The sequence below is a fragment of the Zootoca vivipara genome, chromosome 8 (assembly GCF_965207765.1).
Source record: "Zootoca vivipara chromosome 8, rZooViv2.hap1.1, whole genome shotgun sequence".
Classification (NCBI taxonomy): Eukaryota; Metazoa; Chordata; class Lepidosauria; order Squamata; family Lacertidae; genus Zootoca; species Zootoca vivipara.
The window spans coordinates 87,679,591-87,705,212 of NC_142591.1; the positions used below are offsets into that span (position 1 = coordinate 87,679,591).

Here is a 25,622-nt window from a genome sequence, read left to right on the forward strand (position 1 = left end):
CCTACACGCGTTGCCTTCTGCCCCACAGCCCCTGAAATGCCATGGGGTGTGTGTGGTGGGGGTGCACAGTCCGAGAGCAGCACCCTCAAGGCCTGGCCACTTGGCCTGGCTCTGCCTGGGAATTGGTTTAACAGTAACTCACCAACCCAGGCCCTGGGGGTGGGGTGGGGAGTGTTGGCAGCAGAGGAGGAAACCCAGGGAGAGCTTGGGGGGGGCAAGGCATCTTCCAGGGTGCTTTGTGGGTGGGAGGCTCAGGTGAGCCCTGAGTAGCGCTCACTAGGATTCAGTGCACTAGTCCATAGAGAGGCTATTTTATTTAGTCATTAAATTTGTATACTGCGCATCATCTGCACACCTCAGGGCGGCTCGCAACATACATTTTATATATAATTCCTGCATTGCAGGGGGTTGGGCTAGATGACCCCTGGGGACCCTTCCAACTCTACAATTCTACGATTCTATAATGTAAAAATAGTAAAAAATAGGTACAGCGACATGGCCCATCCCCTCTCTCCCCAATGCAGCACGTGGCAGTCGAACATGCCCCTAAGTCAGTTCCCTTCACCGTCTTCCCAGCTCCCATCTTTGATGGATCTTCTATATTCAGAGGAGGCTACACAGAAGCCCCATTGGGAACAGTTGGGGGGCACTGCAGGCTGCCTTGGCCTGCTTGTAGGAGGGAGGGGCTGCCTGGGGGCTGCTGTGCAGTGCAGATGTGGGCATCCTTGGGCTGCCCTTGGACTCTCGGACCAGGCGGGGGCTTTTGCCTTGCAGAGTGGGCTGGGAGGGGCCCAGTTTGTCAGATCCTGCGTACATTGCCAGGGTGGCCATGGTTTGAGTGTGTGCCCCTTGGGCTGCCAAGGCACTGCAGAGGTGCCTTTGTGCCAGCCTGCCTGATTTACCATGAGAACAAGCTGCCCCTGATTATTAATCCGGCCCCTGCCCCCTCCAGGCCCTCCTGGCTTGGCACAGTCTGCCAGGCTCCCCTTGCAAACAGCCGCCTCTTTGTTCCCTGGCTCAGAACAGAGATCCCTGGGCAGCCCCACTTCGGGCAGTGATGGTGGTTGGGGTAAGCAGGGGGGTCAGAGCCTCTATCCTGCCCATCGCCTGCAGAGGCTTTTCCCCATGATGTGGGGCAGAAGAGGAGGAGATGTCTCCTTCTGCACTAAGCTGCGAGGCTCAACCCGTGGGGAGGACGGTGGGTGCTCCAAGAGACCCCATGACATCTCTGGTGCCCCATCTCCCTCTCAGGACACCCCACACCCTGTGCTCTTCAAGGGGCCTTTGGAGCGCAGAGAAGCTGGGTGTGTGTGTGGCTGCATTTGTCCCTATGCTGTGCCTGTCCTTCCCCCTGAACTGCACAGCATAGGAGTGCACCAGGTGTGATGATTTGGTTGGAGAGAACAAAGCATAATTTGGGGAGGGTCCACCCCCCCCCCAGTCGTGGCATATCTGTGTTAATTTGCCCCCCACCAAGCTCCTTTGGGGGTTTGATTTCAGTTTCCATAAGCTGCACAGTTGGCTCCTCCTCTGAACCCTGGGTGCAAATTGTGCCCAGTCAACAAAGCAGATTCCCTAGCGGGGGTGGGTGGGATGGGGGGGGTCTATTCCCCTTGCAGAAACACCTGCCTCCCTGTACCCAGTGGGCTGCCGCTCTGAGAGGCTTGGGAGCTGGAGTGTGAGAGAGCAACTTCCCCAGGTTGTAAGAACAGAGTTTTCTAGAGCAGAAAAAGGATGGAGCTGGGCCAGGGCTCTGGGTGGCTGAGTGGGGTTTGTGAAGCTGGCACCTTGAGGTTTCCACTGGATGGGGGCCCAGTTGTGGGGTCCTAAGCAGGGACCCCCTCCTCTCGTTGCTTTGCCTGGCTTGTCTTTCTCTCTCTCTCTCTGTGGGGCCCGTGGAGCTGCTTGTGGTTGCCATGGCCTGATGTCCAGTGGCGCTTTGGCATGTGTGCGTCCGTCCATGTGTCTCCCTGGCAGACGGGACTGGCTGGAGGCAGAGATCCGGGCGCCTGCCTGTCACTGGCTGACATCGTTTCAGCCACTGAGCTTTGCTGACGCTGCGCTTTCCTGCAGCTGCAGCAGCGACATATTTTGCTGTGTGTTGAGTGGGGTGGGGTGGGAGCTGCGCCTGTCGGTGGAGGAGGCCTATGAAACCAGGGATCCCCAGGACCTCTCTGAGCAGATGCCTTGCTGCCTCCCCCCCCCATCGCTGGAGGAGGGGGGGATGTTTTGCAGGGCAGTTGGGGAATGTGGGGGAGCCTGACTTCTCCCCTATCTAGAGCTGCCTGCCTGGGGATCCTGGGATCTTTACTGTTTTCACACACTAATACCACATCCTGTAGAATTCTATCCATTATATTTTATCCCACAATCCAAATTTCAGGCAACAAAAAGTTGTGATAAAAGGAAAATCCTTGGGTGTGGATTTACTCCGCTGCCCAGCTCGTCGGGGTGCCACTCCTTGTGGGTCCCTCTGGTCAGCAAAAGAAGGAGTCTCCAGCCAAGTTAAAGAAGCAAATCAGCGGTCAGTAGACCTGACCTTTATTTGTTGCAAAAAGGTTCAAACAAAGAGGAGGAACCCCGAGCATGGGGTTGCATGACCTTTTAAGACCTCTCCCCATTTCCCCTAATACACTTTTTAACAGCATCATCAATACATGACAAATATGTCACAAAGTAGAAACATGAGCCCACCACCCATCCTGTCAATAACCCCACTTCCCAACACCTGTTAACTGCCCTCTTCCCCAAAGAACAATAACAGTATTTACACCCCCCCCTAGCTGCAAGGGGAGCTCCTGCGCTTCTCCTTTGTATCAGGATTCAATCCACCATTCCCCTCTTCCAGAGGAGTCATTAGCCGTTGCAACCAAAGAAATCCGTCAAACCGTTGAATTTTGGAAATTAGTTGAAGTTCCTACAGTTTTCTGTATGGGATAGTCAGAGGAAACAGTATTATGCGTGGTATCTGCTTATTGCTACAATTGTATAGGCTGCTTTTCTGCGCCTTTTTGCTGTTGTGAATGTATGGTGCTTGTGTCAACGGTCATTGTCTCCTGGCTTTAGAGGCCGTAGTGGGGACTTGGGATTTTGGGGGAGTCTTTTAACTGCCCCCCATTCCCAATTTTAACAGTGGCCTTCACTGCCTCCTGGGGGAGGGAGTTCCACAGTTTAACCCTGCGCTGGCTGGGTTTCTTTTATCTGTCCTGAATCTTCCAACAAGTTCTAGTCTTACGATGAGAGAGGAAAAAAAACTTTTCTCTTCCCTTTCTCCCTGCCAGTGCTTCTTCCCTGCTCCCCACTTTCACAACTGCCCTTTCCTAAGCACTTCCCAGCAATGGTAGGAGGAGGGGAGGTGCTGGGGGGGAGGCTGCCCTTCTTGGGGCCTGGGGGTTAGTGGTGTGGGGCCAAGTTCTTCAGAGCCTCTGATCCTTTTCCTAATCCTCTATGCATACCTCAGGAGGCCCCGCTGGGTGCACCCTGGGGGGTTAAGCCATTTTCCTGGCATCATTTTTTCTGATTCTGGGTGGGGCATGCAGGCTCCCCCCCCCATCCCAAGTGCAATCCCGCCATCCCTTGGCCTTAGACCTTTCCCTTCTCAAGGAAGCCCCCTCCTTGCAATCCCTTGCATGGACTCTTCTGCTGCCGATGGGTCAGTCGATGTTTTCATTGAGAAATCCTGTTTGTCTTTCTCTTGGGCCCGGCTGAGGCTCCTTGCCTGACTGGGTGCCAGCTATGTGAGTGCTCTGCAGTCTGGCTCTCTTCTGCCATCTGTTTATATCTGCTGGTGTCTCACTGCAGGATGTGTGTATGATTTGAATAAATGAACCGCCATAAGGATGCTTCCACCATCATTTAGTAGTGAGTCCTTCACTGCAGAGGGTTGGACTAGATATCCCTTGGGGGTCCCTTCCAACTCTACACTGATCATTCACCTGGCCTCCTGCTGCTTGGCTCAATTGCTGGAGCCATTTCCTTCTGCCCAGAGCAGGTTCTGAGGTGGCTCTGGCTGGTGGCTCAGGTGGGGCAGGGAGTTGGAAGCAGGCCTTGGCGTCCAGAATGTCGACGGCGCCTCTCCCATGGGTGTCTGCTTCTGCTTCCTTGGTGCCCCCCTCCCTGGCCCCTTGGACTTTGGCGGATTCTTCCCAGGTTCTCTGGCTTTCTCCCTCCCTTTCTCAGGCGCTCCTGGCCTGGCCTGCTACTCCCTGGCCAGCCCTGCAAGAAGTTTCTGGCTAATGATTAGCTCCCTGGAACAATGCAGCCTGTTTCCTGCCGGCTTCTGGGCCAGAGGCCAGAGGCCAAAGCGGTGGGGGTGGGGTGGGGGGGCGGCTGATGGCAGGAGGCTCTTTGTCTGCCCAGGCTGCCCAGTCTGAGCTGCTGGCGCCCCCTCCTGGAGGGCACCGGCACTGCTCTTGCTGAGGCCTGGCTCCCACTGTTTCTCTGGGGTACCCATTTGGAGTATAGGGGGCTGCTCTAGGTGCAGATGTGGACTCCGAATAACAGGCATCTCCTGCTGGGGGGCAGGTAAACTCTGGTGTGTATTTGTGTGTGTGTGTGTGGTGGGAGGAGGAGCATTCCTTACCCAAGGGAGCTTTGCAGCCCTCCACTCAGTCAGGCTGCTTACAGACCAGATCTGGGTTGTTTATCCCTTTACACCCTGCCCCCCCCCCGGTGCCCTGTCTCAAGCCCCTGGGGCCAAAAGGCGAGAGAGCTGCAGAACTCGGGCCCCAGAGCCAGAAGACAGCCCTGCAGCGTTTGCGGTGAAAACATGGGCGTGCCCCCTGAGCATATGCAGAGTGCTTTCCCTCGTCCCCTGATGAGGGCCAGGGTGTCTGGAGTAGGTTCTTCCTCATCACCAGAGGGCAGTCTGCATCTGCTTTGCATGCCTTGGGTGGGGCTCCCCGTGTCTTGGGGGAAGCGCAGCAGCCAGAGGCAAATCCTGGACAAATATTGACCTTGGCTGGTAGCTCAGGAACCTGCCCTGGTTTTTTTGGGGGGGGGCAGGGCAGGAGAGCCTGGGAAAGGAGCTGGCTTTTCCTGCTGTCATACCCTCCTCACCCAGTGATGGGGTGGGGGTGGGAATGGAGGGATGGGCTGGGAACATGTGTTGGGGGGTTGCATTGAGAAGGATGTGCGCGTCTGTGTCTGTGTGTTGATGGAGATGAGATCTAAGGTGTGGCCCTGGGCAAATCCAGCTCAGCCTCCGTCCTGAAGCAGAGCTGGGCTGCCTTTCATTTTTCACACACTTCCAAGTCAAGCTCACTTGCTGGGTGGCAGGGCCTGTTTCTGGGTGGGGGGCTTTGTTCCCAGGTTAATCATAGAATCATAGAGTTGGAAGAGACCACGAGGGCCATCCAGTCCAACCCCCTGCCAAGCAGGAAACACCATCAAAGCATTCTTGATATATGCCTGTCAAGCCTCTGCTTAAAGACCTCCAAAGAAGGAGACTCCACCACACTCCTTGGCAGCAAATTCCACTGCCGAACAGCTCTTACTGTCAGGAAGTTCTCCCTAATGTTTAGGTGGAATCTTCCTTTAGGTGGAATCCTTGAAGTGCAGATGGCTCTAAGGTTTACTCCTGGACTCCTTGGGAAAGTGAGGCGGCGCAAGGAAGGGGGAGGGCAACATGAGCTCTGCCACCTGCATTTATCACTCCGAGCTCTTGGGGGGGGCTATCTAGGGGCAGATCCTCCGGGCCCCCTGCAGAGAAATCTTAGAACTGTAGCGATGGAAGGGACCCCCAAGAGTAATCTAGTCCAACCCCCTGAAATGCAGGAATCTCAGCTACAGCGTCTATGACAGATGGCCATCCAACCTCTGCTTAAAAACCTCCAAGAAAGAATAATCCCCAACATCTGGAGGGAGACTGCTCCAGTGATGAACAGCTCTTACTGTCAGAAAGTTCTTCCTGATGTTTAGTGGGAATCTCTTTTCTTGTCACTTGAAGCCATAGTTTCGAGTCCTGCTCTCCAGAGCAGCAGAGAACACGCTTGTTCCCTCTTCCATGTGACAGCCCTTGAGAGATTTGAAGATGGCTCTCATGTCGCCTCTCACTCAGTCAGAGTGCGACCCAGCTCCTTCAACCATTCCTCATCAGGTTTGGTTTTCAGCTTCTTGGTCAGGCATCCCCAAACTTAGGCCCTCCAGATGTTTTGGACTACAATTCCCATCTTCCCCGACCACTGGTCCTGTTAGCTAGGGATCATGGGAGTTGTAGGCCAAAACATCTGGAGGGCCACAGTTTGGGGATGCCTGATCTTGGTCCTTCTCCTCTGCACATGTTCCAGCTTGTCAACAAGGAGAGGGAGTTGGTTGCTGAGGTGGCTCGTAAGGAACAGTAGGAGGCAGGCAGGCTTTGAATTGGGGAGGGGGTGCAGTTAGTGTGTGTGTTGGGGGGGGGGCTTGATACAGCCTGGGCCTGATGCTATAATTGGAGGCAGGGGAGGCGGGCATTGCAAAGCCTCATTCAGTCATAGAAATAGCATCCATGTCTTGAACCAGAAATAGCTCCAGGGCCGTGAGGAGAGTGGGCAGCTGAGGGGCAAGGAGGGGCAAATCCTTTCTGCCCAGCTCTAGTGAGGACCTCTGTAATATTATAGGTGATTTGCCACCTGTTACTAACAACTTGGGGCCCATTTACCTGTAATATCACCTTAACCCCATATATGCCCACTTGATCACTTGAATCAGAAGAACTGGCACTGCTACGGGTGATGCCAATTCCATATTTGTAAGAAACTGATCATTTAATGTGACACCATCCACACTTTGGAATTCCCTGCCTATTGACACCAGGCAGCCACCTTCACTGTAATCTTTTGGGGGCCTGCTAAAACCATTCTTGTTTCGGCAAGCGTTCCCAGATATGTAGGATGTTGGTGTATGTTTTCAATCTGTTTTGAATGTATTAGGAGTTGTTGTTACTTGATAACATCATTCAATTCATAAACCACTTTGAGGTTTTTTGAAAAATGATCAAACAGTGCACACCTTTTATAAAACAAGCAAATAAATCATAGAATCATAGAATCATAGAATCATAGAGTTGGAAGAGACCACAAGGGCCATCCAGTCCAACCCCCTGCCAAGCAGGAAGCGCCATCAAAGCATTCTTGACATATGGCTGTCAAGCCTCTGCTTAAAGACCTCCAAAGAAGGAGACTCCACCACACTCCTTGGCAGCAAATTCCACTGCCGAACAGCTCTTACTGTCAGGAAGTTCTTCCTAATGTTTAGGTGGAATTTTCTTTCTTGTAGTTTGAATCCGTTGCTCCGTGTCCGCTTCTCTGGAGCAGCAGAAAACAACCTTTCTCCCTCCTTTATATGACATCCTTTTATATATTTGAACATGGTTATCATATCACCCCTTAACCTTCTCTTCTCCAGGCTAAACCTTCTCTTCTCCAGGCTAAATAACTCTCCCTCTCTCTCCCCCCCCACTCCCCCATCCGTTGAGCTTTCCTGTGCCTCAGTTTTCACTCCTGGGAATTGGGGGACATGCTGGCAAGGATCTCTTCTGCCTACTTGGGTGCCCCATGTGTGATGGGGTGCCAAGGCAAGGGTTAACCCTGCTGGGCTGGGCTTTCTCCGGGCACCCTGCCTCCCTCAGTCAGGAGGTGTCCACCATGGGGCAGAAGGAATCCCAGCTGTTCTTCCCCCACTTCTGCCACCGCAGCTGCCCTCCCCCCCCTGCCACCGCCTGGTTGGAGTGGTTTCTCCACTGGGTCAGGGGGAGCCCTGTGGGCAGGGAATGCGCCCCCACCCCACCCTTCTGGCTGCCAACTTGAAGGAAACTTGGATGACATCAGCGGCGGCTCCTGCTTGCGCTCCGAGGCACTGCTGCTCCCCGGGGCTCTGTGGGCTGGCCAGCCAGCCCTGCTCCCTCCCCTCCTCTGCTGCTCCTGCCGCTGAGTCAGGCCTGGCAATGCCCACCCCCAGTGGGTGGGGAACTCCAAGGCAGGCGCAGAGGTTGTAGTGGCGGAGTGAGCCGGCATGTGCTCTTCCCCCTCCCGCTCTCAGCTGCTGGGGGGGGGGGAGGAGTTCAGAGGGAGCTTCAGCTGCCTTCTGTGAGCTTGCCAGGCTGAGGTTCCTGGGGAGGGAGGGCGGTCGGATCCTTTCCTCCTTCCTGTTGAAGGCAGCCAGCCGGCAAGACAGACACTTTTCTGCCCCTTTGGAGAGCCAGGCTAGGCCGCTGCTCCCTCTTCTGCTGCCGCCATGGTAGCAGGCATGCTGATGCCCTTGGACCAGCTGCGCTCCATCTACGAGCTGCTCTTCCGCGATGGGGTCATGGTGGCCCAGAAGGACCGGCGCCCCCACAGCTACCACCCCCAGCTGCCAGGCATCACCCACCTGCAAGTCCAGCGGGCCATGGGCTCCCTGCATGCCCGTGGCCTGGTGCGCGAGAGCTTTGCCTGGCGCCACTGCTACTGGTACCTGACGGACGAGGGCATCGCGCACCTGCGCCAGTACCTGCGCCTGCCACCAGAGATTGTGCCCGCCACCTTGCAGCGCGTCCGCCGGCCCGTGGCCATGGCAAGGCCCGCCCCGCGCCCCCGCCCGCCTCGCACCCAGACCGTGCCAGGCCCGCTGGCCTGCCCCCCGAAGCCCCAGGAGGGCTCACGCCAGGAGTACCGCCGGAAGGAGGAGCTTGCTGGGCACGTGGAGCTGGTTGCCGCCAGGGCAGTGCCACAGGTGGCCTCTGCTGCCCCTCCTGCTGAAGGTCAGATGCCCTCCACGTGGGGAAGGCCTGGGAGCTATGGGGCAGGAGCTGCTATGGGGGAAGTGAGCTGCAGCTGGGTGAGGGCAGAGGTGGTGGCTGAGTGCCCAAGCCAGGTGGGGGGAGGTGGGTGTGTCAGGAATTGGGCATGTTGTCTGGGAGGTGGAGGGGGGGCAAATGCAGTTTTGGGCCAAAAGCTCAGGGATGTTTCCCTTCTTACCTTTTAGCTAGCACCCTTGGGTGCCTTCTTGATCCTTGGTGCTGCTTGTGTTGTTCTGTGATTGTGGGCTCAGGAGGAGGAGAATTTGGGGGGGGGGTGTCCAGATCATTTGCCCCACATCCCCTGCAAAATCTGGGGTCAGAGGCTGCAACACGGCGGGCTTCTTCATTCATTCTTTCATCCATTCATTGATGTTGGCCCAGTAACGCGACCCCCTCCTGCGCTTCCACGTGCCTGGGATGAGCTAGAAGAAAGGGGGGTGCGGAAGGCGGCAGCGGCAGCAGCGAAGGGGAGGCCTTTGCCCCAGGCTCATCTGGGAGTTGGGGAGCCCGCGGTTTCTGGGGCGCCCTTTTGCCGCTGGCATCTGTGCCACGTGGGTATGAGCTGTGGGCAAGAGGCCCCCTGCCCTGTGTGCGTGTCGGGTGGGGGGTAAGTCCAGAGATCTGGCGTGCCTGAGGGAGGGGGCGCTGCCGCGCTGACAGGTGGGCAACAGCTGCTGCGCCGGGCTATCCTTAGCCGTTTCTTCGCGGCCACTCCCGGTGGCGGCGCCTCGTCTTTCTGCTTGCCAAGGTCAGAGCGAGGCCCCTGGGCTGCCCCATGGACCCTGCTGCGGGGGAAGAGTCCCGAAAGAAGCGGCGCAGGGGGCGCCGGAGGAAAGGGGGCAGGTCGGACGAAGGTATCTTAGCGGTTGGGATGCGGGGGGCAAGGGGGCACGAACGTGGGGGCAAGGGGGCAGCAGGTGCGCTCGCCTGGACCGGCCTGGCTGCTTCTGCCCGCGGCCCCTGCGCTGGATAGAGCAGGTTGGGTGGGTGGGTGGGGGTCTCTGCGCGTGATGGGGTGGAGGGGTGCCCATTTGTGCCCAGGGCGTGGGTGAGACCTGGCTCCGCGGCATCCTGCCCCCCACGTCGCTCCGCGCGCTGCCCCGCCCATCTCCTGGGCCTCCGGGCTGCTGGTTTCAGCTGGGGGGGCCAGATCTCTGGAGGGCACTCCTCGTGAGGAGTTTGCGGAAAGGAAAAGTGTTTCTGCAAGAATACCCCCCCCCCCTTGATGCCCGCACCAGGCGCGCAGGACGCTTTCCTGCTGGCGACCCTCCCCACCCCACCCCAGCTGGCCACTCGCTTGCCGAGCAGAGCTGCAACGTGTCGGCCCTGCCTTTGCCGCTGGAGGAGGCGGAGGGGCCGGGCATCAGCCGCCCCCCGCCCGTCATGTGGGGACTCCAACTTTCCGTTGCGCGCGGAAGGAAATGCGTCGCGCACCCGCCTCGTATTCCAGCAGCGTGAGTCACCGGCGGCTCCTCCCGCCCCCTCTTCTGGCCCTCCCGGGAGAGTTTGATTGCTTTGGTCCTGGGAGAGAGGGAGGCCGGAACATCCCCCCCCCCCCCAGCCGCCGCCCCAAGCAGCTATTTTCGTGGCGCTGTAGTGGGGACCCCCAGCTGGATTTCTGCCATTGGTAGAGAACTTGCTTCAATAAGCCCGCCCCCTGCCTGTCCCCTTTGCCTGGGGGAGTCAAAATCAAGGAAGGGGGGGGGTCTCTTCTGCAGCACAGGCCTGCGTGGGCACCTCCTGTGGCTGCTTTTCCCTGGTGCAAAGAAGGGGCGAGACTGTGCAGTGGGAGAGTGGAGGAGGGTCAAATGGGACTGCGCACATCCCCCCCACACACACAAGAGCAGAGTCCTGCCAGCTTCTTTTGGCCACCAATTCCTGCAGGAGTCTGCGTGCCCCCCCCTGCTCCCTCCTCGTCCCAACATCTGCCTCTTGAGTTCCCTTTCCCAGGCAAAGCCTCGGACCAAAGGCTCCCCTCAGGAATCCTGGCGGCTCCCGGAGGGCAGCTGGAGCGCATTTGGGGAGCTGGAGGGAGTTGGAGGGAGCGGGCAGGCGAGGCCTGTGGGGTGTGGCTGCTGCTGGGGCGGGCAGCGGGCAAAGAGGGGCTTCCGTGGCTGCTGCTGTGGGGCTCTGCACGGGCTTGTCCTGGCTGGGGCGGGGAGGCAGGATCTGGCGGGAAGGGAAGGTGCGCTCTGCATTCTGCAAGCAGCAGCAGCAGCAGCAGCAGGATGGCAGCTCCAGCCTTGGACTGGGAGGATGGACGCTACTTTATGGAAGACCTGATCCAGCAGGGGCAAGGTAGGGCACAGCGGCCCCCCAGTGGCATTTGGGTGGGGGGGGAAGAGGGGAGGGGGAAGTTGACTGAGATACAGGTCTCTGGGAAAGAGGCAGCCGGAGGAGGACAGGAAGTGCTGCCGCCTCCTGAGCTGCAAGGCAGAACATCCGATGCCAGGTCTTCTCACCCACAGGCACCCTCTTGGCACAGAGTGCCTCTCTGTTGTGTTCAGGAGGGGCTCCCCAGTCTGCCGGGCTAGCTCTGGAGGGAGATGGTCTGCATGGACCCAGCCGAGGGACAACCCCCCCCCAAAAAAACCCTCTGCTCCCTGGCAAAGAGCCCCGGCTCCCAGCCTCTGGGTGGCCCTAAGGGACTTCTCTTCCAGGCTGCCTCACTTTTCCCCAGCTGCCAACAGCTGGCATCAGTTCTGTGAAGGATCACAAGGAGATTATTATTTGCGTCTCCCTTAGGAGGGGCAGGTTTATGGGGGGCGCGCGCATTATATGCCTGGAAGGAGCTCCAAGGAAGGGCTTGGGACAGGCCAAGGCCATGCTTTGGAGAAGGACTCTGCAGCCACAGTTGGGCGGGAACAGGAGAGGGGGGTGGAGTGTTCCCCCTGCCGAGAGGAGAGTCAGCCTCTTCCTGCTCCTTTAGGGCGTGGCGCGCCCCTCCCTGCGCCCCATCTGGCTTCCTTCTGCAGCTGCTGCTTCCAAACTCGGCCCAGATTTCAGGCCTCTGCGATTTCCCTCCGCAGGCGCTGCAGGGGGGGGGGGGAAACAGATGTAAATGCTCCCTGCCTGCCATTCATCTGCTGGGGAAGGGCTCCAGGGGCTGCCCCGTTGGCAGATGTGGCCAGAGCATAGGGCGCCCCCTGCAGTCACGGGCAATCCCCACGGGGGCGGGTAGGAGGACCCCATCGGCTGCCCCTGGAGAGCCTGGCAGTAGCAAGGGAGGGGGGAGCTGGGAGCTGAGGAAGGTTTCAGAGAAGAGTGACATGTATGGGCCCCTGCTGAGCAAAATAAAAACAACCAGCCAGCCTCCCCCTAACTAACATAACCAGGAAGAGGCTGGTGAAGATTTTTCTACTTTGTTCTGTGGAACTTGCTGTAATGAGATGGTTGCTACTAAAGTCCTTTATGCAGCTACAAAGTGTCCTTGCTGCTCCCTAACAGTCTAGCCCACCCCTGCCAAGTCCCATCACCAGCTGCTCTCCAGGGCAACAGGTACGCCACCTTCTCCTTTGATCCCCAAGTGCCTGGCCTGCTCCTGGTCTTAATTGCTTGACTGTGTTGTTTTCACTTTTCATGTGAAGCTGGCTAAGAGCTGGGGTGGGGTGGGGTCAGAGAGTTTGCCTAGGGTCTGGGAGACCTGGGTTCAGATCCATGCCGTAGGAACATAGGCAGCTGCCTTGCACCTAATCATTCAGTATTGTCAACACTGACTGGCAGCCGTTTCCCCGGATTTTCAGATGAGAATCTGTCCCAGGCCTGCCTGGAGATGCTGCTGGGGTCTGAACCCAGGACCTTCTGCATTGTGGGGAGAGAGAAGCACACAAGACACCCTGAGTGCCTTGAAGAAAAGGTGGGGTCTCAAGGCAGTAGCAGCAGCAGTAGTACTACTAACAGCAGTAATTTAAAATGCTAAGAATTTCAGCCACTAGGAGTGGCGGCGCCCTCCCATCAGATGTCAAAGAGAAAAACAACTACCAGACTTTTAGAAGACATCTGAAGGCTTTTGGGAGACTTTTGATGTTTAATAGATCACTGTGTTTTATTTTTCTGTTGGAAGCTGCCCAGAGTGGCTGGGGAAACCCAGCCAGATGGGCGGGGTATAAATAATAAATTATTATTATTATTATTATTATTATTATTATTATTAGTTACATACCTGGGTCTCCTCCTGGTGTGGGGGAGTTCTCACTTTCTCCTCTTCCCTTCAGGCTAAGGTGGGTTACTTTAAAATGCTAGATGGTGTCTCTCTCCCCTGGGCCTGGTTTCAACCTTAAAGGTAAAGGTAAAGGGGCCCCTGACCATCAGGTCCAGTCGTGTCCGACTCTGGGGTTGCGGCGCTCATCTCGCTCTATAGGCCGAGGGAGCCGGCGTTTGTCCGCAGACAGCTTCCGGGTCATGTGGCCAGCATGACAAAGCTGCTTCTGGCGAACCAGAGCAGCGCACGGAAACGCCGTTTACCTTCCTGCCGGAGCGGTCCCTATTTATCTACTTGCACTTTGATGTGCTTTCGAACTGCTAGGTGGGCAGGATACATGCAAGGCAAGAGAGCCTGAATGGGACCTCTGGAGAGCGCCAGTCCGGCTGAGTGCACCCTGGAGCTTGTGCTCTTGAGGTGGGAAGAAGCACTTCATGTTAGTCGTCTGTGGCTCTCAACATCAGCTTCCTTAGGGTTATGAGAGATGGAGAAGAACTTTTCCTTATCCACTTATGCAGCGTCCTTTTTGAGGTAATGCAACCAGAACTGTAGGCAGTATTCCCAATCCACTTGCACCATAGATTTCTTTCATAGCATGGTGATAGTGGCAGCTTTATTTTCAGTTCTTTCCCTATTGATCCCGAGCATGGAATCCACCTTTTTCACAACTACTGCTCCCGGGTCAAAGTCTTCATTGAGCGGTCCACTGACCCCAAGGTCACACTAATGGCCAGTTCGGATCCCATGAGCATATTAAGTGAAATGAAGATTTTTGCGCCAATACTTTGCACTTACTCCTATTGAATTGCATTGGCCATTTTACCAGCCATTTACACAGTTTGGTGGACCTTTGTTTTAATGACCAAATCTATTTGTTTTAGTGGCCTTAGATTATTATTGTTAGCAAACTTGACCACCTAACTCTAGAATCAGGTAGCCGTGTTGGTCTGCCGTAGTCGAAACAAAATAAAAAAAATTCCTTCCAGTAGTACCTTAGAAACCAACTAAGTTTGTCATTGGTATGAGCTTTCGTGTGCATGCAACTGAAGAAGTGTGCATGCACACGAAAGCTCATACCAAAGACAAACTTAGTTGGTCTCTAAGCTGCTACTGGAAGGATTTTTTTTAATTTTGTTTTAACTCTAGAATGTTTATGAACAAGTTGAAAGCACAGGACCCAATACTGATCCTTGAGGAACTGCGCTCCCTAGATCTCTCCATTCAGAGAACTGTATTTATTGCTGCTCTGTCTATTGCTATTGCTTCCTTTTACTTGACAATTCCTGGTCCACAAGAGGATATCTCCTCTTATTCTTACTCAGCTGAGAGCTTTTTGAAAGTCCCAAGTATGTATGTCAATGTTTGTTGACACTCTCTAAGAACTCTAGTCTCTGGTACTTATAGAGAGTGCTGGTACTTTTGAATGAGGTTCTACTCTGAGTAGGAAATCATCAGGCCAGGACTTCTTGCCAAAATGTCTAGCCAATCACACAACTTGTTTGTGGATTGCAACCTAATCCTGTTCATTTATGTTTACTTGGAAGTAAGGCCCACTGCCGGCAAAGCAGGTGCAGATGTACTCCCCCCCCCCAAATCAAAATTACAGGAGAAGTGGCTAGGACTCCAGGCCAGCACTTTAGATTCATGTCAGAAATGAAAGGTGTGGAGAGGATTATTTACATTTGACAGGCACACATCACACTCCTCAAAGGAAAGAGGAGAGAAAATGTAATTTAACTTGAAAGGAAATGTTGAAGGAGTTAATGCGTATCTAGCTCAGGGGGAGCTCAGTAGATACTTGAAGGGCTGGTTCAGAGAGGAGGGCCCAGGCTCATTTTCTTAGCCCCAGAGGGCAAGGAGAGACTAGATCTAAGGGGCTCAAGTCACAAGAGGGAGAGGAAAGGTTTCCCTGGAACTTCTTGAGCTTTCAGGGGTGGAGGAGAAGGTAACTTGTGCTGGGAATCTCAGGTGAGCAAGGGGCTGCTGCTGTGCTCAGGTCCACCTGACAAGCTTCACAGTTTGGCATCTTGTTGACCACTGTGAGAACAGGATGCTGGACAAGAGGGGCCACTGGCCTGATCCTGCAGGCTCTTCTTTTGTCCCAACTACCTAGGGAGCTGGTGGGCTCTTCCTTACAGCCTTTGGGGGGGGTGTCCTGGGGCTGGCAGAGGGTTGGAATGAACAGCTTCCATCTGCCCTTTGATTCCAATGAATGACGAACTACCCTTGGATGGTAATGCGGCTGCCTAAAAAAGCCAATGCAATTATGGGCTGCATCAATAGGAGTATAGCATCTAGATCAAGGGAAGTAATAGTACCACTGTATTCTGCTCTGGTCAGACCTCACCTGGAGTACTGTGTCCAGTTCTGGGCACCACAGTTCAAGAAGGATACAGACAAGCTGGAACGTGTCCAGAAGAGGGCAACCAAAATGGTCAAAGGCCTGGAAACGATGCCTTATGAGGAACGGCTTAGGGAGCTGGGCATGTTTAGCCTGGAGAAGAGAAGGTTAAGGGGTGATATGATAGCCATGTTCAAATATATCAAAGGATGTCTTATAGAGGAGGGAGAAAGGTTGTTTTCTGTGGACACGGAGCAATGGATTCTAACTACAAGAAAGAAGCTTCCACCTAAACATTAGGAAGAACCTCCTGACAGTAAGAGCTGTTTGGCAGTGGAATTTGCTGCCAAGGAGTGTGGTAGAGTCTCCTTCTTTGGAGGTCTTTAAGCAGAGGCTTGACAGGCATATGTCAAGAATGCTTTGATGGTGTTTCCTGCTTGGCAGGGGGTTGGACTGGATGGCTCTTGTGCTCTCTTCCATCTCTATGATTCTATGAATTGTTATCAACTAATCGACTTCGATTCTTTCACATACAGCAGAACCTTCGTAGGCAGCTCATCTCTCTCCTACAACCTCCAGGGTGGACTCAGGTGCTTGGCGTCAGGATTACCCCCGCCCCCGCTGGCTATGGGGTGCTGCTGAAGGGCAGCAAAGGTTACATGCCAGCCCCACAGATACATTTATAGCATTTTTACGATGGCGATGGTGCAACCTTTTCCCTTTCCAAGCGGCCACTCCTTGCCTTTCAAGGCTGTTGGAAGATGCCCTGACCTGGAATTCTCCCCTGGGAGAGGCTGGACAGAGCGTCCTTTCCTGCGGCAAAGACCAAGCCCTGCTGGAGGGCGTTGGGTGGGGGCGCCACTCGTGACACAATGGGCTTTTGAGGTGGGTAGTGAGCATACCCAGACCGTCACCCCCAAACCTGACATTCTAACCCTCGCCCCTCTGCTCCTTATCCACCAATTCCTCCTAAGCAGCTTCGCCGATGGTTCCAGGGAGAGGATCTCTCCCCATGAGCGGCGCAGGCCCTGGGTTGGGGGTGAAAGCCCCCTACCAACCCCACTGTACGAAGATGCTTGCGGAGAGCACCCCTCGCCCCTAGAGTCAGGCAGGAGGAGAAACTGCGCGGAGGCCCGGCTCAGGCAGGCGTACCCAGCGGCGTCTTTGTTCGAGGGGGCACACGCACAGGTGCCTGCCGTGTCGGGGAGGGGGCAGCTGCGCTGGGGGGGTCCCTGGCCGAGCGCAGCCTGGCTCCTCCTCCTCGCTCCGGTGTAATGTTCTAACTCGAGAGCCATGACAAGGCCCGTCCTCGCCGTCGCCGGGCTATTTATAGGCCCGCCTGCGCCACTGCCCCCTCCCCAACGGCCACGGGGGACCCGCGGGGGCTGGCGGTGTCGTGAATCCCGCAGCTCCGGACCCTCACTCGGGGGCTGTCGCTGCCGCGTCCTGTAGCTGCTCCTCCTGCGCGGCCGGGGGTTGCCCTCCGGGACAGCGGCTCTCCCATGAAGATTGTGCCGGGTAAGCCGGGCGAGCGGGGAGGCTGTGGCGCCGGCCGGGCGAGTTTCTGGCAGTTATAAAAAGCTTGGCCGCTGCCGGCCGTGATTGACGGGGGGGGGAGGGGATGTTTGCTCTGCCCACCCGGGGCATCGCCGCTCGCCCTCCCGCTTGGCTCCGGGGAATGAGAAGCGCACTTGACAGGGTTGGGCATCAAGCCTGGCGCGAGCGAAACCCGCGATTCTCCTTCCTTCCTTCCTTCCTTCCTTCCTTCCTTCCTTCCTTCCTTCCTTCCTTCCTTCCTTCCTTGCTTGCTTCCTTGCTTCCTTGCTTCCTTGCTTCCTTGCCTTCCTCAGTCTTGTGGCTGCACTGCCTAATGGTTGGATCGAAGGGGCAGAGCTAAGCGGAGGGGGAGGGCGTGCCAAGGCGCTGGGCTCTGCCCTGGCCAGGGCGAAGGGAGTGGTCAAGGCGAGCGGGTAACCTTGAGAGTTGCCTGCGTAGGGACAGCGGCAGGGCCGGCTCGCGCCGTCGAGGCTGCGCTGGGCTAGGCCGGGCTCCGGCGGCTCCGCAGTGCGGGCGGCAGGCCGAGGGGGGCGGGCCTGCGGGCTGTCCCGGAGGAGGATCCTGCACTGGCGGCTCGGGCGGGGCGGCCGCTCGCTCAGCGCCAGGGACTCGGCGTAGCGGCTGCTGCTGCCGTCGGAGCACCTCCGTGCCCTGCTCGGCGTCGCCCGAGGCCTCCGCCATGGATCCCGGCGGTGGCAACCTCTTTCCGTCGCTGGTGGTGGCCGGCCACGCGCTCACGCTGGCCCTCGTCTGGTACCGGCGCCGCGCAGGGAGCCCCGGCGAGGACGGTGAGTGGCGAGAGGGCGCGCGGGCGGCGCTGGGGCCCCGAGGACAGGCAGGCGGGAGGGCGCCGAGGGGCGGGGCGGGGCGAGGCGACCGAGCTCCCCCCTCCCCCCGGCAACCAAACACTGACACGTGGGCGCGCGCCCATTAACCCCTGCGTGGCTGGAAGGCGTGCCCGCGTGCGGAGAAGCCGGCCTTTGACAGGAGAGCCGCTCCGTCGGTTGTCAGTCGGCGGCGTCTTGTGCAACGGAGGGATAATTCGGTCCGTAGAGCGTGGGATTCTGGATCCCAGAGTTGCGGGTCGGAGCCCCACGTTGGGCAAAAGATTCCTGCACTGCAGGGGGTTGGACTAGGTGACCCCCGTAGTCTACGATTCCATGGACCCCCCCCTAGCGGCTTTTGGGTGGCGCCTTCAGGTTGAAAGCTCTTTGGCCCCTTTCGCTGCCTTAAAAGCCGCTGGCTGAGCTTGGCCTGGGGCCTCGCTCAAGGCGACCTACCTTACAAGGCTGTTGTGAGGAGAGGGGGGGAGCAGGGGCGCCTCCTGCTATTGACCTGGTGCAGCGCAGCCAGCCTGGCTGGGAAGCCCATTACTCAGCTTGCCACTGGCCCTCCAGGGGGATGGGAGACTCAAAGTACCTGGGGTGAGACGCTACACTCCCCTCCTTTGGGGGCTCCACCAACTGGCCTCTCAAACTGCCCCACTGGATGCCACCCAAATCGGAGTGGCTTTTCTCAGTGATTCTTGCACACAGCCTGAAGATGCACAAGCCGAAGCATCTTCTAGATACTAGCAGAATAAGGTCTGCGGAATTAGTTCCCTTCTGAGACCAGTGACGTCAAGCCGTGTCCCGCAGCCCCTCCTCCTTCACCCTGGACTCTGGCATTACCTCTGCCAAGGCAATACCCCCCCCCCATGAGATGGGGGGGGGGGAAATGCAGAGGCACAGCACTTGGCCAGCTGCTTGTGGGGCTGGAGAGGGTCTCTGTTAGGGAGTTGCTGCTCTCTGGGTGCTGACCCTGCAAGGTTGTCTCCATTGCCCTTGGGGGTCTGCCAGAACCCACAAGGAATGACTGGGGGGGCGGCTTCACTGCAAGTTTCAGTGGGGGCAAGAGGAGTGGGACAAAGGGCAGGTTTAGTTGTAGGTATGGGGGGGAAGAGAATGAGCAGGGGTCCCCCCCCCCCAGGAAGGAGGAGGTGGCAGCTGTTGCTGCTGCTGCTTCTCTGGCTTTTAAACGGGAGCAGCAAAGCTTTGCCTAAAGATCAGTAGGATTGAATTTCTCTTGGGAGCACACAGGAAAGGAGGAGGTTAATTTCTGGATAGTGAAAGTGATGTTCCGGGTTGATGACGGTGCTTGCATCCCCTGGAATATTTTCCAGTACCACTTCTGATGCCATCTGACCATCTCCAGAGAGGACACTTCCCCCCCTTGGGCGGGGGGGGGGGGCAGAATCTGTTTGGGCCAAACATCCCTGTTTCAGTTTTCTGTTTGGGATGCTGCCTGGTCTTCTGTCCCGATCTCACTTCTGGGCCCCCCCTAGGATGCCGCCCTCACACCTCCCATGGGCCTGTGACCTTTCAGATGATGGAATGTGGCGTTTGGCAGTTCTGTGTCGATCCCACACAAATGTGTGGGGCACTGGGCACCAGAGTTCTTTGTTGGGGGAGCAGGGGAGTGCATTGAAATGCCACTGTTTGTTTCTGGTAGTGAAAGCACTTTGGGGAGGGGTGATTTTCACTGGGGAAGTGGTGGGGGGAGGACAAGGGGGAGTCTCCTGCCAGCTGCTCAGGGCTCCACATGCGTAATGTCTTTTTTTGGCCTTTAGCAAACCCCCGTGGGATGGGAGCAGCAGCAGCAGCAGCAGCGCCTTTTCCAGACGTTCCTTGGGACACCAGCAGCCCCCTCCCTTTGACGCCAGCCGGGCTTGGTCACCTCTTAGCACAGTGATGGGCAACCTTTTGAGCTTGGTGTGTCAAAATTCACCTAAAAACCGAGCATAACTCGGGTGGTGTGTCACTTTGAGAAAAAACACCACAATTTCACAATATTTATAGTTTAAATAACAAAAATGTATAATTGTAATATATAACTGTATTTAATAAACCAAAAACGAATTATTTAACCTAACTAAACCAAAAAACCCATATTTGTCACAAAATGCCCAGAGTTGTTGAGCTTTTTCGGGGGGCTGCTGACCAAAGTTTTGGAGTTTTTTTTGGGGGGTGCAAACGTTACTTTGCTTTTTTGGGGGGGTGCCCCAAAGCTGCTGCACTTTTTTTGGGGGGGGAGAGAACAGAAATAAATGACGAATGACGAATAATGCCTTCGCTGGAACTAACATGCAGCACCGACATAGTCTGCCAAAGCGCCCCCCAAAAAACCCAGCACAGAACGGGTTAAAAAATGAACGCTCTTACACCCAATCATTGGCAGACTATGATTGGGTGTAACAGCGTTCGTCTTTTAAGCACCAGAAAAACAGCACAGAAAGGGTTAAAAAACCAATCTTTGGCTACCAGCAACAACAACAACAAAAAAGGATCCGGGTTTTAACAGCGGAGACAAGCTGTAGTGTGAGGAGAAAAACAACAGCACGAATGGGCCGATGGGGTGCATGCCAGCAGTGAGGGCTCTGTGTGTCATGTCTGACACGCATGTCATAGGTTCACAATCACTGTCTTAGCAGCACCTGTGCCTCAGCTTGGGTGGGGCTGTTCCAGAAGCGCAGGTGGCAGACTCTGAGCATGTTTTCAAAAGGGGGGGAGGAGGAGCCAGGCTGCTTCTTTGGCTGAGCTTTGGGGCAGGGGGGGGGGAAGCGGCTGTGCTCCTGGCCTTGAGAGCTCCTCTGTTGTCTTGCAGGGTCTCTGGGGCAAAGGTGTCTATACTTGCTGTGCTTTCTCTCCCCCCCCCCAGCTAAAGTCTGGAGTTGCTGGGTGCTCTTTGTGTGCATAGCAGTGTCACCACTGGGTGCTCTCTCTCCCCCCCCCCGTCCTTCTCACGGGGATCATGTGCCAGCCAGCCTTTGGAGCTGGCATCCTTGTTGGGCTCTGCTCCCCCTGCCAGCTGCTGCTGGTGATGCCCCCCAGCTGTTTCCCAGAGTGGGGGGGGCCTGGAGAGAGGCCCGCCACTGCCTGCCTTCCCTGCTTCTCTTGGGCCCAGCCCAGCCCTCCATGCTGCCCAGTCATGCTGCATTCAGCTCAGATGTCACAGCTGCCCTCCCCCTCCCATAGGCCCAGTCCTGTGGTTCCGTCTGGTGTGCAGCGCTGTGCCCAGCCAAATGCAGGAGCAGGAGTCTAGGGCTCAGTCTGGGACTTTCTCTGGCTTGGCTCTCAGTGGCTGAGCATGTGCAGAGTGCATCTTTCCTTGGTGCTGCAGAACCAAAGCCCACCCTTAAGCTTGGGCTGAGGGTGCCACAGGGTTTCCAGCTCAGGAAAATTGTGCCATTTTCATGGTTGTTCTATTCCTGCTTTTTTTGTGGTTTCTGTACAATGCGCTGTTGTTTTGCAAAGGGCTGCTATACATTAATACACAAGCAGATATTGCACGTGGGAGACCCCCCCTTCCTTGTCTTAACTTCTGCAGGTCTCATGTCTAGCGCAGGCCTTGGGGCCCCACCCATGGGTCCTGCTGCTGGTGACGTCCTCCGACTTTCGTGACACAAATGAGGAGGTTCCGATGTGGCTGCCCACAACTCCTATTTCTCCTCTGCCCCCCCCCTTCTTTCAGAAGTTGAGCTGGTGGTTTTCTCGGAATCTCTGCTGCCACTCATTCCGGGCACCAGTGTGGGTGGGGCCTCCCCCCCCCATTGCCATGGCAGCCTCCTCCCCGAAAAACACACATCAAGTGATCAGGAAACCGCAGCCTGGTAGTGCCCAGTGAAATTGGAGCTTCCTTGCTTTGAAACTGCAGGTGGCGGTTGGGGACCCACGTGGGAGGGAGGCTGGCGGGGGGGGGGGACCTGGTGAAGGTTTCATTTTTGGAGTAATAAATTTTCAAAGTAGTTTTTACAGTTATATCAAAAGATTCTGATTTGGTTATACTATTAGAAATACATTGACTAGTAATTATGAAATTATTGTGAGGTTCCTTAATAACAATTTAAACCTTTTATTTAACTAAAAGAATAACATTATAACATATGTATCCATGTTTGTTAACAGATGTGGTTAAACATTTTTTTAAAAAACAAAACTTTAGACTGAGTTTTAGCACACATGCAAAACTTATAACAAATCCTTATTTCCTGATGCCTTTAGACTAACATAGATAGAACTTAAATAGAAAACTATCTTTAGAAAGATTCCCCCCAAAAGTATTTTATGTTAAAAATCCAATTTAAATAAAAAAATCCAATTGAAATAATGTATATATGATTTTTTAATCTATTTATTTTCATTGATTTTTATCCACCCTGGTGGGGAGGCACAACACTCTGTGATTTGGATGGGGGCAGAATGGCAGGGCTAGGCTTCTCTTTATATATGTACTATTTTGCTGCATCACTTGTAGTGGTTCAGTGCTCAAGGAAACAGTCCCTGTCCTGGCAGAAGAGCTGAGCTCCTGGATCAGGCAAAAAGCCCACCCAGCATCCTGTTCTCACAGTGGCCAATCAAATGCCCCAATGATCCTGTAGACCTGAAGGAACATCTCCACCCCCATTGTCCAGCTCCAAGGGTCTTCTGGCTGTTCCCTCACTGTGAGAAGTGAAGCTACAGGGAACCAGGCAGAGGGCCTTCTCAGTAGTGGCACCCTCCCAGTGGAACACCCTCCCTTCAGATGTCAAGGAGATGAGTAACTATATAACTTTTAGAAGCCACCTGAAGGAAGTCCTGTTGTATAGGGAAGCCTTTTAATGTTTTATGATGTTTTTATGTGTGTTGGAAACCGCCCAGTGTGGCTGGGGCAACCTAGTCAGATGGATGGGGTACTACTGCTACTACGTATTACTAGGAGAGCAAGTGGTGCTGTGGTCTAAACTATTGAGCCTCTTGGACTTGTGGTTCGAATCCCCGTGACGCAGTGAGCTCCTGTTGCTCTGTCCCAGCTCCTGGGACATGGTGTCCCGTTGTGCCGGAAGCCACATGACCCGGAAAGCTGTCTGTGGGAAAATGCTGGCTCCCTCAGCCTGAAAGCGAGATGAGCTCCACAACCCCAGTCGCCTTTGACTGGACTTAACTGTCCAGAGGTCCTTTACCTTTACTGCTGGTACAACTAGTAATAATAAACCCACCTGCAGGATTTGGGGGCAGCAGCAGCAGCCGCCCTCTCTCCTGATTCCTGGCAGCAGCAGCTCTCCAAGGGTGGAGGGAGAGCGTAGTCTCTGTGGCCAGGAGCCATGCCTAGCCTTTTCCTGCATGAACTTGCCCAGTCCTCGTTTACAGCCATTTCAGTTGGTGTCCATCGCGGTCTTCTTCCCTTGTCCTTCCTTTGGCGCTGCCCTGAACCCTCCAACATTCAGCTTCCCTGGAAGTCCACATGTTTTGGTGCTGTGAGAGAGGGAGAAAAGCCCGTCACCATCCACTCTCTCTCCACACTGTGCATAATTTTATAGAGTTCTACCTCACACTTGCCTTTTCTCTAGAATATGAAGCCCGAATTGTAGCCTTCCTACCCATGGCAGCTGCTGTGCCAGTGGGGAGAGGGGTGCTGTCAGGCTCCCACAAAGTGGGGGGACCCCAACGCCTCCTGCTGTCTCTCTGCGCTTGTCTAACCTTTTGCCTTTGACCTCCAGGGCAATGGCTCACAGAGTCCTCTCTGCCTCGTGGGTGAGCTGGAGCCTATCCTTGCCCGAGGAGTGTAAGTTGTTGCAAGCAACAGCCCTGAAAGGGGGGGGGGTATCACCTGGGCCCCAACACCCACTGCAAGCTTTGCCCCTCCAGTGAATCGACACCCATGGTTGTGAATGTTAAATACTACATACTAAAGTGTGTGTTTTGTGGTGGTGTTCCATGGACTTAAATACGTGGCAGCATCTACTTACAGCACTTTGGGGAGGGGGGGGTGTCTCAGTGTGTGTAGAGGGAGAGAGGCACCTAGAGTGTTTGGGGCCCCTCTCTGTGTTTCTGCTTCAGTCCCCTGATCATTTTGGTGGATCAGGAGCTGACAAAGCAGGGGAGGGAATGGGGTTTTTTTGGCAGGTGGAGGGCGAAGGACAGCTTGGGCAATGAAGCCGGCAGGCCTGGGGAGGGGTGAGTGTGTGTGTGTGGGAAGGCATGCCTCTGGGTTCCTGACCACTGCTGCCACAAAGCTCAGCTTGCTGGCGGTCTGTACTGAATGGACATGGACCTTGACCAGTGTTGATTGAGGTTTTTTTGGGGGGTGGAATAGGCAGGCAGAGGTAGAGGGACTTCCAGCTCCTCCTGCTGTCAGGTGGGGGTGCAGCTGAGCCACCTGACAGAGATTCTCCTCTCTGGCTGCTCCCTGCTGATTCTGCTAATCCCTGTTGGGTTGCAGCCTGTTTCTGGGCAGAAACCTTCCGCTTTTTGCTGTTTGCCACCTGCCTGCCTCCCTATGTGGCTGTCCTTGGCCCCTTGCCAGGCTTGCTCTAGCGGGGGGGGGGTTGCCGCTGCCCTCCCCCCCACCTTGTCAAGGTCGCACCTGCCAGGACGCATCAGCTTCCAGGGTGTGTCCAGATTCTTGGCTGCCGTGGAGGTCACCTCTGGACTCCAGACAGGGCTGCTGGCGTTCCAGGGGGTGTCTTGCCCCTGTGCCGGTGGGGGCCCTGTGGGGCAAGGCAAGCTGGGAGGGGCTGCCCCACCCAGTTCTGGCTTGGGTCTATTTTTAGATGGCGCAGCTTCTGTCTGCAAGCTGGTGAGCGCCGAGGGCGGCTGTTTATCCTGGAAACCAAATAAGAGGCCTGGTTACGGTGGCTGCTGCTGCTAATGGGGCTGTTTCTCCCTCACCAGACCACACACCAGACTGCTGTGGGGAAGTGCAGGTGGGGAAGAGGCAGGGTGGGGGGCGGGGCGGGGGACTGTCATCTGGCCAGGCAGTGGGAGCACCTCACAGTCTCCGGGATTCCACTCTCCCGCTGGAAATACCTGGAGACTTGTGGGCATTCAGTGAAGCTGAGAATCAGTGAAGAATTAAAGTGTGGAATTTGCTCCCCCCCCCTCCCCGGGAGGCAGGGATGGCCCCCCACTGGGATGGCCATAAAAGAGGATGGGACAAATAGCCAGAGAGGGTTATGATGGCTCTTTTCCCTGATGGCTCTGCTCTGTCCTCTGCTAGCACCCCAGTTGCTGGGACCCACGGAGGGGGTTCCTGCTGGCTGGTTCCCCCTGGTAAGAGCTGCCAAAGGCCCTTCTGGTCCAGCATCCCCTTCTCCCAGGGGCTGGTGCTGAGTGGGGCCCATATTCTGATATTTGTTGGTCCTGAGGCTGGTGCTTTGCTCCCTTGTGCTCTCTGACCCCACGGGGTGGGGGTGGGGGGAGACCCACTTTTCTCTAGGCTGGTGACGTGGCATTATTAATAATATTTATTAGTGGAGTTCCCCCTGCCAAGGTGAACCTCAAAGTGACTTACAGAAAACAAATATTAAAAACGAGAATAAAAACAAGGGACAAACAACCACCTAGACCAGTGTTTTTCAACCACTGTTCCGCGGCACACTAGTGTGCCGCGAGATGTTGCCTGGTGTGCCGTGGGAGAATTACTTTATATATAGTCAATATAGGCACAGAGTTAATTTTTTTAACATTTTCTAATGGTGATGTGCCTCGTGATTTGTTTCATGAAAGAAGTGTGCCTTTGCCCCAAAAAGGTTGAAAAACACTGACCTAGACACTGGCAGGCAGATGATATGAGCAAAAGGCAGGTGGGATTGTGGGGCGCCCTCGCTGGACCTGTCTGGAGGGGTTGTGGAGCCCCCTAGCGGCCACCTAGGGGATAATGGTGAGACCCTCTGCTTGTGGGTTTCTCACCGGAGAGCCTGCTCTTCCAAGCCCTGTGGGGTGGGAGCAGAGTGGGCAGCCGTGCCCCCT

General features: G+C 55.6%; 1 protein-coding gene across 16 annotated transcripts in view; it reads left to right on the forward strand.

Annotated features, from left to right (window-relative positions):
- PLEC (plectin) overlaps window positions 1–25,622 on the forward strand; it is a 116,566-nt gene that overhangs the window by 42,121 nt on the left and 48,823 nt on the right. For 2 of the 16 annotated variants that reach the window (XM_035124590.3, XM_035124593.3), the window contains exon 1: window positions 9,519–9,612. The exons of 7 other annotated variants lie outside the window; for them this stretch is intronic. In XM_035124590.3, coding sequence (XP_034980481.2) covers window positions 9,534–9,612 — 79 coding nt within the window. In that variant the 5' untranslated portion in view covers window positions 9,519–9,533. Of the gene's footprint in view, window positions 1–8,081; window positions 8,720–9,518; window positions 9,613–10,971; window positions 11,057–16,678; window positions 16,819–17,452; window positions 17,646–25,622 lie in introns of those variants that run through there. 7 more of the 16 variants (XM_035124592.3, XM_035124594.3, XM_035124597.3 and 4 more) reach the window with 5 other exon arrangements.